The sequence below is a fragment of the Scylla paramamosain genome, chromosome 1 (genome assembly GCF_035594125.1).
Source record: "Scylla paramamosain isolate STU-SP2022 chromosome 1, ASM3559412v1, whole genome shotgun sequence".
Lineage (NCBI taxonomy): Eukaryota > Metazoa > Arthropoda > Malacostraca > Decapoda > Portunidae > Scylla > Scylla paramamosain.
The window spans coordinates 11251067-11265000 of record NC_087151.1 but is presented as its reverse complement, the minus strand read 5'-3'; the positions used below and the strand labels follow the sequence as shown (position 1 = coordinate 11265000).

General features: G+C 41.0%; 1 protein-coding gene across 1 annotated transcript in view; it reads left to right on the top strand.

Annotated features, from left to right (window-relative positions):
- The window catches only part of LOC135100608 (filamin-C-like), a 153531-nt gene that overhangs the window by 129638 nt on the left and 9959 nt on the right, over positions 1–13934 (top strand). The window contains 15 exon segments of the mRNA XM_064003673.1: positions 748–900; positions 1540–1761; positions 2120–2265; positions 2890–3058; positions 3965–4186; positions 4356–4452; positions 4614–4738; positions 4954–5077; positions 6137–6141; positions 7479–7694; positions 7931–8208; positions 8584–8701; positions 8931–9068; positions 9226–9399; positions 13742–13881. Of these exon segments, the coding sequence (XP_063859743.1) occupies positions 748–900; positions 1540–1761; positions 2120–2265; positions 2890–3058; positions 3965–4186; positions 4356–4452; positions 4614–4738; positions 4954–5077; positions 6137–6141; positions 7479–7694; positions 7931–8208; positions 8584–8701; positions 8931–9068; positions 9226–9399; positions 13742–13881 (2327 nt within the window).

Here is a 13934-nt window from a genome sequence, read left to right as displayed (position 1 = left end):
GATAAATTGATGTTCTTCAGTGAAATAAGAAGACACAGTAGTAGTAGAGAAAGAGAGGAATAAATGACTGGTGATTCAAAGGAACATACGTCATATGTAGGCAGATACAGATTGATACAGATTGGTAGCATACCGATTTAAATAAACCACAATTTTATATGAGAATTGGATAGGAATTGCCTTTTTTATTCATGTAGTTTAGAGATTTTTATATGGGTTGGTTTTTCTGTACGTTTTCATCGTTCGGCAGCTGCCGTCATTAGTATCAAATTCTCCATGCGTCCTTGGGGTGGTACAGCTAATAATGAATACTCATGCACACATTACTGGTTCATGTAGTACACTCCACTAAAAAAAATAAAATAAATAAATAAATAAAATAATAATAATAATAATAATAATAATAATAATAATAATAGTGATAATAATAATAATAATAATAATAATAATAATAATAATAATAATAATAATAATAATAATAATAATCATTGAACTTTATAGACACCAAGCATTCTGAGACAAGAACGAAGGATACTGAAACATCTTTTTCGGGATGTCTGAGAAACATGTTCCAGCACAATATATTCAATGTATTCAAACAAGTGCGTCATCACTATCAGGCATACCAACCATTCCAAATTAAGAACAAATGGTTTCAACACCCATCGTGACAAGATACTCGTGAACTTTTTGGTGAGTGTACAGATTCCGTAAGGCATGATTTGTAATAGTTTCTCTTGTGGACAGGTTCGCCTTGGACGGTGGAGGTGATGGAGGGCAGCGGGACCCGCGTGGCCGTGCTGGGCGACACCATCAAACACTTCCCAGCCGGCCAGCTCTCCGCCTTTGACATCTCGGCGGCCAACGTATCCAAGGAAGACATCCAGGTCCACATCGTCAGTAAGTATTCTCTCAACCTTTAGGCTCCTTTTTTTTCATATTTGTTAATGAAAAGCTTTAGTTTCTTTCCGTTATCTTCTTGGTTATTATTTTTTTTTTTTCATATACATACGTATGTATTAAATATATAATCATAGATAAAACAAAGCTAGCATTAAGGTGAATTATATGAATTGTCATCCTTTCTTTGAAAATCAGTTTGCACTTATTTATTTATTTATTTATTTTATTTTATTTATTTTTTATTTATTTTTTATTTATTTTATTTTATTTACTTATATATATATATATATTTTTTTTGTGTGTGTGTGGGTACATACGTATATGTATATACGCAGAACCCTCCACCCTTCTCTCTAATCCATTCATTATAGTGCCTTCAGTTAAGATAATGAAGTTAAACACATCCAATCTACAAGAAATAATGAGTTCAAGCTTGATACCAAGTTAGATCAAAAAAAGATATATGAAGGAATTGCTTCGCAGATAGCAATATATGAGTGGAACACGCTGAATAATCAGGTTGTTAATGTTGAAGATTAGATATGTTTCATACAGGGACTACTGCAGGTTGCCCTGGTGGCTTTCTGCAGATTCCCTTACTTTCTTATGTTCTTATGTTATGTTCAATCCCCACAGGTCCCGCAAAGCGCCCCGTGTCGTACCAGCTGACGGAGAGCGGGGAGAATGTGTACCGCGTGGCTTTCGTGACCACGGAGGTGGGATCGTACGTGGTGGACGTGGCCGTGGCGGGGCAGAAGGTGCAGGGCTCGCCGTTCATCGCCAAGGCCTACGACGCCGGCCTCATCAGGGTGTCCGACGTGCCCAACGGCGTGGTGGGCCAGCCCTGCCAGTTCAGAGGTGCGTCCACGGTGGTGGTGAGGTTGTGCTTCCTGGAGCGTTAGACTATGTTGTCATACATCTCCTAGTGAAGATTAGGTATCTAGGGTTTCAGGTCGCAAACAGCCTCCTTAAGGCCGACTTGTCACCTGCTGTTTTGTTCTTCCTTTGTGTTCTTTTTTTTCTATTTAAGGTAAAGCAGAAAGCAATATAGCATTGTTTTGTTCCTCCTGCAATGGAAAACCTGATTTGAAAATTAGAAATATCAAACTTTTCATTTAAATAAATGTCACACACTATGACAAATAAGTCAGATACCACTAAAAAAAAAAAAAAATGGGTGGAAAGGTGACAAAGTCATTATTTCCTTTTTCTGCAGTGGACGCCTCCCAAGCTGGTGAGGGACAGCTGGAGATCAGCATCAATGACGGGGAGGTTCCCAACCACGTGCAAGTGCTGGGTGGAGGACGCTGCCTTGTGTCCTTCACCCCGGACACCGCCAAGATCCATACCATCGACATCAAGGTAACTCATGTTCTCATATCCACAGCCACATAGTCCATAATTGTACTTCATCAGCATATACTGAATCCACTGCAACATGAAAGATCATATCCATGTAGCTGGGGACTTAGATTGTCAGCTTAATGTCATAACCACTATACCACTGGACTGCTTTGTTAAATCTACAAGACTTCCATCTATCTATCTATGTGCCGGGCCAACAATCCGACACAGAGTGGCCCAGACAAACCACCACACACTCACACATACCATTCACACTCTTAGCCCATTCGGCACTTGATGGAAAGACAGACACACATAAATAAAGCGACATGGATATACACTGACTTGAAATTGTAATATGTCCTCTAGGGAATGGTTCTGAAATACTTTTGATCTACTGGTCACACATACATTACTCTTTAAATTAATCTTCATTTGCTTATAAATACTACCTTGTTCTTTTAATCCCCTGGTATTGTTTAAGTTGCACACAGTTTGTTTCTTTTTGTTGTAAGTATACATTCAGTGCCCTAGTGTTAGTAATGTACACTTCACCATAAATAATGTCATATAGATGTCATTCACTTTTTTTAAATCATATCCCAAAGTCATTCAAGCCTTCACAATTTTTCATTCCTACAGTTCAATGGCGAGACAGTGCGTGGGTGTCCCTTTGTGTGCCGCGTGGCAGACACCTCCCGAGTGAGTCTGACACTGCGCCACCTGGAGCTCATCCCGGTGTCCAAGCCGGCAGCTTTTAATATCTCGGTGGACGGGGGAGGGTCAGCAGAACTCACTGTCACTGTCAGGAGTAAGATGTTCCTCCACTTTTATTGTCACTTTGATATAGTTTTTAGAATTTATATTTAAAAGGAGACACATACTCAAAAGTCTTTATTGAAGATCAGCGGAACTCACCGTCACTGTCAGGAATAAGACGCCCCTCCATTTTTATTGTTATTTTAGCACAATTTTGAGATTTGACAATGTGGTGGATGAAGGGAGACACAAACACTTAGAACATTTATTGTTATTTTTAGTGGATTTTTTAAATTTAATAATGTAATGGCTAAAAGAAAATACAAACACTCAGAACTCTTTATTGTGATTGTCCATTCTTTTTTTGTGGATTTGGGACAAGAATGGAACAGGTATGTTAAAGAAAATAGAAGTCATAATTCTTTATTGCACATGATTATTACCTAGTTTGTTATCACTTTACATCTACCAGCATTATGAGATTCTATGTATTGTTTGGAAAGTTTAAGATTAAAATTTTGAATTAATATAGGGAATAGTGTACATATATATATATATATATATATATATATATATATATATATATATATATATATATATATATATATATATATATATATATATATATATATATATATATATATATATATATATATATATATATATATATATTAGAAGGCTTTTTTACACTCACATGGTCAATGGTAGTAAACGTTCAACATGTTTAGAGAATAATGGTACTTGCACAGGAAAAGGTATGGTGTTATGAACTTTATAATTACCCTTCAAGTCTATTTTTAGCCTGCTCTTTCTTGTACTTTTGAAACAAATACAGCTAGATAATCACTAAAAAAATTTATATTAAACATTTTTAATGTTTTCTGTAATGCTTTCTGTAATGTGAAGATAATTCACAATAGGTAGTGTTTTAACCATTGCCCTCTTACTTTCCTGGCAGCACCGAGCCACACCACCCTGCCAGTGCGGGTGTCTGGCAGTGTGCGGGCAGGATTCATTGCTGAGTTCACCCCGGTGGAGGTGGGTGCTCACACCATCATTGTCAACTACAATGAATCAGCAGTGTCTGGCACCCCCTTCACCTGCAAGGTGTATGACGCTGCAAAGGTGGGAGTTTCTCACTTGCCCAGGGGAGCCATCGGCAAGAGTCTTCAGTTTGTAGGTGGGTTGAGGTTGGGGCTGCACTCTCTCTCACTACTGAAAGATATGATGAAAATGAACATGAGTAGCTATAATGTTATTGCTGCTACTTTCATATTTACATGGTCTCAACATTTGTATAATACATGCTAGTGATGATAAGGATGTGTTCTAATGTTGTATGTTGGCAGTGGATGCATCAGAGGCTGGGGAAGGTAACCTGGAGATCAGCATCAGTGCAGCAGGCAGGAACATCCCCACCCAGGTGCACCCACAAGGCTCAGCAAGGTGTGTATGCCTCATCTTCATATTCCTTACACATCAAACTGTAAAGAAACCAAGGATGAAAAAAATTAGATATTATTTCATTCTCATTATCAGTTATCTTCAGTCTCACATGATTTCCTGCTTTATACAAAGTTTCATCTTTTCCACAATTTCTCCTTCAGGTTTGCAGTGTCCTTTGTACCTTTGGAAGCCATCGATCACTCCATCAACATATCCTTCAATAAGGAACCAGTGCCAGGCTCCCCCATTTGTGGCTAAGGTCTGTTCCACAGCAAGATTTTAGGGAGTGTTTATTAATGGATGACCTCACTCCCCTGTAAAATAACTTAAGTTTATACATACTGTCAAGAAGCTCCCTGCAAAGTCCATGAAATATTTTGAGTGTTTATTTTCCAGATATTTAGATAAGAAAATTTCCTTTTAATTCTATTATTCCTTATTAACATGATGAAAGTGTTCTTCACTCCAGATTCTCTTGTTCCATCCTGCAGGTACAAGCAGATCCTAATCGAATAGTAGTGAGTGGACAGTCCTTGGCAGCAACAGCAGTTGGCAAGACGTCCTTCTTCACCATCTCCAATGTTACAGGATCCGTGGAGGACGTGGAGGTGTCTGTGGAGGGTGAGTCTCAAGATTGACAGCAGACATTTTAATCTAATGTAGAAGAGGGACATTCATCTGTATTCACAGTTATTTATTTTTTTTCTGCAAGCAATAATTCATTATTACCTTATCTGCCTTTAGATAGTGAGAGACATAGGCTTGTGTTAAGGATAGGTTTTGTAATGACAATAACGAGAGAAAAGAGGGCTGTGGTCAGGATAATAATGGTATAAATCATGATAACAAACAGTGCAAAATATTCAGAAATGTCCATTTCATGAAGCTGTGCTTCAGCACATGCCCAAGAGTTTAGATTCATGTTTAATTTGTGCAGCACAGCAGTGGACCCATTATTATGTCTGCCTTGACTCAGAAGAGTTTGCTTTTATATTCAAGAACTTAGTGCTATTGTAGCTCTCATTTCTTTGATAATGCAATATAGGAACTTTAAGATTTTATGTCCATCTTTATATGACATATTTTTAAACCAAGAGGTGTTTGATTTTTGTGCTTTATAATACTGATATCCAAATTAACTGGCTGTCAGTTTGAACTAAATATGCATGTATATGTTTATTATTGCAAAGGATATCAACATTTTCGTGTTGTATTCCCATGATGAGATCTTTGGTTACTGTACTTTATTTTGTGTGGTGATGTCTTGTGCAGCGAGGCACAACAGAACTTCTTTTATGCTGTATCTCAACCTGACATCTGTGGCTTGACAGCTGCTTTCTTATTTCACATTTCCTGGTCTGAATCTCTTTCCTTCACGATATGACCCACAAAGAACACAGAGTAACAGTACTGTGACACAAACACTCCTTCTTGCTGCCTGTCCACCTCTTCCATTCTCTGTCCAGCTCTGGTCTTCTCCATCCTGTCCCAGGTTTACTGTGTGGCTTATGCACTCATGACAACTTACATTGCTGTTTTCCACTTTTTTATTTCCTGTTCTGTCAATTATTGTAGTGTGGGATGAATTACATAGATCATTAATTTCATTAGAAACATTTTACACCAGTATTCTACACATAGTTGATTAGAATGTGCTGAACACCCTGACAGACACTTCCAGGAGGAGCTGTGACCTGGTCTGTGGAAACCTTCAACCCATCATTTTGTATTGCTGTGTTGATTCTTTGTTCTAATTCGAATTTTTGTTTACTCAGCAGTAGTATTTCTAAACTTTGTCCTGTCAGGTGGTGTTGATAGACGTGAGTGTTGCCACTACCTCCGTACTGCATGAGAAGCACCACCACCACAACCACCACTCACTGTCTACCACTAATTCTTTCTGTTTTAATTGTCCAGTATATTCACAGACCATGCATTCTAATTAATATAGAATTTGAGCACCGCCATTTCTAGTTTCCTTATATTATACATGTTTTTTTTTTTTTTTTCTCATTTTCCCTTTTTATTTCCGTTTCATGACTTGTTTGTCTCCTCACACATATACGTATATATATATTTCCTTTTTTCAGGGCGACCCCGGGCACACCAACGCGCTTACTAATCGTACTAACCCTTACCTGTATACCACTTAGCTTAGCCTGGGAAGTGGCACCGTGGCCCTCCCCCTTGCCTCGTGTGTGCCATCAATGCATGCTTCAGTTTGCACATGCTAGTACTTTTTTTTTGTAACTCATTTGGTGAGCATGGTTCAAGATAGCTGTCACCAACCCACAGGTGTTAGTTAAGGTGATGGGCGTGGGTTGGTGCATTGTTGGTCTGTTGGTTGTGTCCCATGGCAAGTGTTGAGACATGTGACCTGTGTGACCTGACTTACTTCACACTCTCTCTCTTTCAGACCAAGCTGACTGCCGAGGTGACATGCATCATGCTTGCTGTTTTTTTTGTTCTCTGACTTCAGTGTTAATTTGTATTTTTGTTTATCCCCCTTAAGTGACTACTACTACATACATATAATGCTTTCCCAAGACATGTACTATTGCCAGAGTATGAGTATGCCCTGATATGACTTGAGATGACTCTGTGTGACATGTTGGTGACCTGCTATAAAGGCATCCTTCTTCATGAGTCTAATCAAAATATAACTGATGCTGCTCCTCTATCCTGGTGAATCCCACAGTATCTGCCTCCTCCTCCTCCTCCTCCTCCTCCTCCTCCTCCTCCTCCTCCTCCTCCTCCTCCTCCTCCTCCTCCTCCTCCTCCTCCTCCTCCTCCTCCTCCTCCTCCTCCTCCTCCTCCCCTCTTCTAATGTGCCTGTGTAGTAGGAGGGTGACCACTGACCTCTTAACTAACCTCTACACGCCTGCCTCCGGGCCCCTCCAGTCCTCCATGAATTGTGCTGCGTCAACAGACAGACACCTGAAGCCTCTCCTCTCCCCACCTTGGCCTCGCCTCGCCTGCTGTAGCCTAGTGCCCCACTAACTTGGCTGCGTCACTATAGGCCCCAGTGGGACTCCCGGTGGCGGCCCAGGTCAGGGACAACGGTGACCACACCTTCAGGGTAGAATTCGCCCCAAGGAGTGCTGGGGAGCACCGTATCCATGTGGCTTATGGGGGCGAGGCCATCCCAGGCTCTCCATTCAGCTGCAAGGTGTACGATGTGACAGCCATCAAGGTGCGGCCAGTCGACAGGGGCATGGTGGCCAAACCTGTCACCTTCTTGGGTAAGGAGATGCACCACGCCTGATTTCTGTACTTTTACTTTTTTTTGTAAACCAGTATCTCATAACACCTAATAATTATCATGAGTGTTGTGAGCTTATGCTTTGTTTTTAATGTACCAAATTCATTATGGGAGACTTCTGAGAGTATAATATCAGCATAAAAATACAAGAATAGTGTACTAGCTATTGCAGATTTTTTGCTTATTAATGAGTGTCAATGTCTTCACTGACAACAGTGGAGACAAACAATGCTGGCCCAGGGAACCTGGAGGTGACTGTCAACAACGGACAGGTGCCCACCAGTGCACAGGCTCAAGGCAATCATGTCTATGCCATCTCCTTTACACCTAAAGAAGCCAAGCCTCATGTGGTGGAGCTCAAGTTCAATGGAGAAAATGTTCCGGGATCTCCATTCTCATGTGAGGTGGTGGACGTGTCCCGGGTGACAGTGGCAGGAGCAGGCCTGGAAAAGGTTCCTGTAGACCAGCCGGCATCCTTCACGGTTGATTCTCAGGTTGGTGTAATTTGTCTTTCTACTAAATATTTACAACTACTATCTAATAGAATCCAATATTTTAGAGCCCTTGAATCTTGTTTATGCACTCTGTCTTCGGAAGTTTGACATATTATAGTACCTATCATCATTTATAGCCTGTATTTGGTGTGTGACATGCTTTCTTGCTTTATAAATGTGTGTGTTTGTGTAGAGTTGGTAAACATATCCATTAGCTTGTCAGTTAATAAAGCATGATCCAACACTGTGACATACTGAGGGAGGGAGAGGAAATAGTGATGGTTACTAGAACAATCCTGCTAGGTCCCAAAATCTGTAGCTTATGATGCCTTTGATCCAACATGACTCCTATAACTGACAACCTCATCCTGGCAGGCAAGCGTTGACCAGCTGGAGGTGAAGGTTCTGTCTCCCTCTCGTGTCTCGCTGGAGCCTCGGATATCCACCAACCAAGATGGAAAACTGCAGGTGGATTATACCCCCACTGAAGTTGGTGAGTCATAGTACATTTTTATTCACTGCAATTAGTAATGTCAATAAAGTACAGAATGATCTCAATTTACAAATGTCTTATTTGTAAATTGTCCAAATTACAAATGAGATTCTTTGTCATCCTTGCAGATGATCACTGTTCCATACACTGCTTCAGATTTTAGCATAATATTGTTATAAGTTAATAGAATGATGTTACTAATTATGAATTGCTTGATTCATCCATGTAGGTGATCACAGCGTGGAGGTGAGAGTGGCTGGAATGCTGGTACCAGGCTCCCCCTTCTTGGTCAAGGCTTATGATGCCAACAAGGTCAAAGTAACAGAAGTGGCAGCTGGTATAGTTGGCAAGCCTGTGTACTTTTCAAGTGAGTATTGGTTGTGAAGTAAGATGTGGAGAATTCCAATCATGACCTATATTTAGATTATTCTTTTGTATTATATCTTTTACTTAAAACATATACTAATGGGAATACTATCAAACAATCCCCATTTGATTATTATAATTTCTTTCCTCTGCCATAGTTGACGCCTCCCAGGCTGGTGCAGGGAACCTGGAGATCATCGTGTCGGTCAATGGCCGAAATGTGCCCAACTACGTGCAGTCTGAGGGGCATGCCAGGTTTAGGGTGAACTTCAAGCCCAAGGAAGCAGCTGTTCACACCCTATCTGTCAAGTTCAATGGCCTCCCTGTTCCTGGTGAGTACCACTCCAAAGGTTAAGACATAGTGGTGTTCCTAAGGTCAATCATCCATAGCCATACCTCTTGATATTTCAGGGTAGTCCAGTATTTTAGCCCTGAAAAGATGTTTACACCAAAACTGCAAGAGTGTAACGGAGTAGATCACGACTTGCAAAAAGTCTGGGCAAACTTGACCTATCCCCTGGTCTTTTGAATTGTTAGAAATTGCCCTGCTAGGTTATGAGGTAATGTGAATGAACTAAGGAGTCAAAGTGTGCCAAGTTGTACTGAGTGGTGAGGCTGGTGAGTACTGAGATCGGTAGATTTACATGATGGGCAGGCAAATAACTAACCACAAGACAATAACTATTGTACAAAATCAGATTATCTAATTCTTTTGATAGTTAATGCTCTCTCTCTCTCTCTCTCTCTCTCTCTCTCTCTCTCTATCTCTCTCTCTCTCTCTCTCTCTCTTCTCTCTCTCTCTCTCTCTCTCTCTCTCTCTCTCTCTCTCTCTCTCTCTCTCTCTCTCTCTCTCTCTCTCTCTCTCTCTCTCTCTCTCTCTCTCTCTCTCTCTCTCTCTCGTAGTATGAACAGCAACAACCCAGAAAATTTGTTGAACTTTTTTTTTCCGATTCGGAAAATTTCTTTAGAGGAGGGGTGTCGAGTAGGCTATCACTCAAGGAGAAAATAAACAAATGAAAAACTGAATCGGACACCTTTGCTGCTTTCATTTATCAAAAACAAAACTTTTCTTATTTCATTACTGTTATGAAAGAACAGTTTCATCGAGATTTGTTGAGAGCGTTCCAGACCTTGCTGCCATGTACTCCCGTTGTAAGCATGAACTGCCCCCTCATCACACATTTACAAGCTTCACACTCTTCATTATGCCCTTCATGATTTTACGTATATATAATTTGCGTTTATCGTGGCACATCATATATCACTATTAGGTATCGATCTTTTGTTGCGCAAACTATTTACTGTAGAAACCAAGCCTCGTGCAAAGTTGTGATTTGGGAATGAACCGCCGAAGAAAATGCATCACTTTATCCCTTACGCCGCGCCTCACACTCACCCACTCTCTACTGCTCCATGCAAAGTTTTGATGGGTCCTTTGAATTTTCATGGTAATTCGTTTAGGCTGTTGTATAGAGTATAATAACAGAGAGGGGGTTTTGTCACGGCGAGTAATTAGAGTTTCACCACTTATAAATGAAGCCAGTGTTGAAGTGTTATGAAAGTGTAACACGGGAACGAGCAGAGATAAAATAGTGAGAAAAATGTCGCTAAATCCTCGGTAAGGACGAAATTAATCACCATAAATGACGACAATTGATAATCTCGTGAGCTGCGGTCTGTGTGTCTGTGTGTGTGTGTTATCGAAAGTTGTGGGTTTACGGCAGTGGCGGTGATAGCGTTGTGTTGTAAGGCGGCGTTCGACCATGCGTGCTGCTACTGCTGTGTGTCGCCATACTGCCAGACCCGTGTTCTCACTCAGCTTGTGTGGTACTTGTGTGGTGGTGTGCTGCCGCCAGGCTTACTAAGTTCAGCGAGGGTAGAAGAGGCAGAAGAGGAATTAGTAGGATGTCTCTCTTGCATCAGTTTATTTATCCCTCCGTCCGTCCCTTGCATTGGTGGCGTGAAGTGAGGTGTTGAGAGCTCGTATAGACAAGAAAATAATATCAAACGTGTTCTGATACAGAAATTATGGAATATAACAAGTGTTCTTCTCTTGACTGTGAGGTCAAAGTAGCTGCTGTAGTTAGGTAGCCTCGCATTTCTCAACTTTACGTGCATTGCCCAAATTTTTCATGTTATAGCTTCACTGCACTGGAGATTCCCTCCTTACTCCAGGCGATACTCGAGGTAAGACTACAGAAGGGAAAGATGGCTACGGATGGCATGCTCGACCGTCATGAATCTACCAGAAAAATGTATAGAACCGATTTCTCAACACTGTCAATTTTCTTGATTTGTGGGAGTTATTAAAGTTCTCAGTGTGTTCCCATGATCCTAGTGATAAAAAAGAGGGAGAGAAAAGAAATAGATCATTCATCTCTGCGGCCTTTGAAAATAGTTGTGAGAGACTATCATTTGTGCCGGTCACTTCTGTTGGATGCAATAGTCGATTTTCGGATTTTTAAAGAAGACTTGTATTGTATATCTTTGAAATGTGCAAATACTCTTTATTTATGTACGTAACTAGTTTTGTAGTTTCTTGAAAATTCGTGTAACACTCTCTCTCTCTCTCTCTCTCTCTCTCTCTCTCTCTCTCTCTCTCTCTCTCTCTCTCTCTCTCTCTCTCTCTCTCTCTCTCTCTCTCTCTCTCTCTCTCTCTCTCTCTCTCACACACACAACACACACACACACGCACACACACACACACACACCACACACACACACACACACAGAGATCAACTGATACCTCGAGCACGATAAAATATCATACTTTTTACTTTTCCACACAATAATCAGTCTCACCCAAACAATAGTGAATGAAAACAATAGTATCACTTATCTCCGTTACTCGGCTCACAAGCCGCCTCTGTAAAACACTTGTAATGTTGATGTTTATGATGTTTCTTTGATGGCAAGAGACAAAAAAAAAGCCTCCTCCCTTTATATATATATATATATATATATATATATATATATATATATATATATATATATATAATATATATATATATATATATATATATATATATATTTTTTTTTTTTTTTTTTTTTTTTTTTTTTTTTTTCTGTGATGGGAAAATTTGGGAAGATCGTTCAAGGTTACTGAACGAAATATTATATCAGTGAAAGTCATGTGGTTACTGCCTCCCCTACTCCTCTTCCCCCTCCCTTTACCAATTCCCCCCTCCCCCTTCACCCCGTCATGCTATCCCCTCCTCACTCCACTCTTTCCCCCCTCTCCTCCCTCTCCTTTATCGTCCTAACTATGATTCTCTCTCTCTCTCTCTCTCTCTCTCTCTCTCTCTCTCTCTCTCTCTCTCTCTCTCTCTCTCTCTCTCTCTCTCTCTCTCTCTCTCTCTCTCTCTCTCTCTCTCCTTACCCACCACACACACGCTCCTTTACACACATGCAATCCTTCCTCGTCTTTTCTTTCCCCATACAAGTGTTTTTCTCCCCTTCCCTTCCATGTATTCAGTCCTTTTTTTTCTCTCTCTGTCATTTCTCTCTTCTACCTTACCTCTCCTCTCCTTTCTTACTCGTATTTCTTCCCCAAACTATCCCCACCTCCTTGTCAGCCCTTTACTCCTCCCCTTCCGCTCTTGTATTACCAGTCTCCCCACTATCCTTCCCCTTCTTTCTCCCCTTACGAATTCTTTCCTCCTTTCTACCCCCTTTAAATTCTTTCCCCCCACCCCATTTCTCTTCATACTCCTTTCTTCCGTTTCCCCTCGCTGTATTCTCCCATCAATGTTCTTTTCTATCCTCTTCACTATTCATCTTTTCCTCCCCTATCCCTTCCATCATCCCTTCACAATACCTCTCCTGTTATCACTCTCTTGTCTCGTCATTAGCATCTTCATTGGTTTCCTTTCGTGCTTACCTCCCTTACTATCGTACACAGGCAACTTCCTCACTCCTCTTTATCTCCTTGTCCCCTCCCTCCCCCTCCGTTCAAGGAAGCTTATTCACGTGACTAACTTCTTGATCCAACTCGCCTCCCTCCTCCGCCGTCACAAATTCTCTAGTTGCCTTTACTCAGTTTTTCCCATCACCTTCTCTTTTTTCCTCTTCCCCATTCCCTTCCTCTTCACTCATTTTCACTTCCCCATGTTTTCCCTCTCTCATCATACAGTATTTTCCTTCTTTTGCTCTTCTTTCTATTCTTATCCAATCTTCCATTGCTCTTCCTTTATATCCTCTTGTTTTCTTTTTTCCTCTTTTTTTTTTGTTCATTGTTTTTTTTGTCCCTTTTTCTCTTTCTATTTCTCTTTCTTCCCCCAACTCCCTTTGATTTCCGAGACCACGCATGTTTTTAGAGGTTTTCAGAATACGCTGTGAGGAGTGAGTGTGACTCACTCACGGTTGTTTCATATATGCAGTAGCAAGTCAGGGAATAAACGAAATAAAATAAGTAGAAACTAAAAGTTAACCAATAACATGATAGCCTAGATGTAAGTAGAAGTGGTGTGAGAATTACTGGCTTTGGTTGAGTTATAAATGAATGAATCTTAGCTCAGCCACCAGTTGAGAATCGCGTGTTCAGTTCATTTTTTTTTTTTTCTTTTGTGGTATTGCCTTTGCAACGGCACCCGTTGTTGATATCACCGATAGCATAAACCCAGAATATGTGTGACGTGTGTGGATCCTACCAATGCCCTTGTGTGTGTGCTGCAGGGTCGCCGTTCAAGTGCCGCGTGAGTGACAGCAGCCAAGTGGTGATCTCAGGGCCGGGGCTCAAGATGTCCTCCCTGGCCCGCCCCGCGACCATCACCATTGACCCACGCAGCGCCGACGTCTCCCACTGCGTCGTACAGGTCAGTGTGTTGGGTCCGTTACAAGGGACTATGTACGTGTTTCGCAGGTGTGG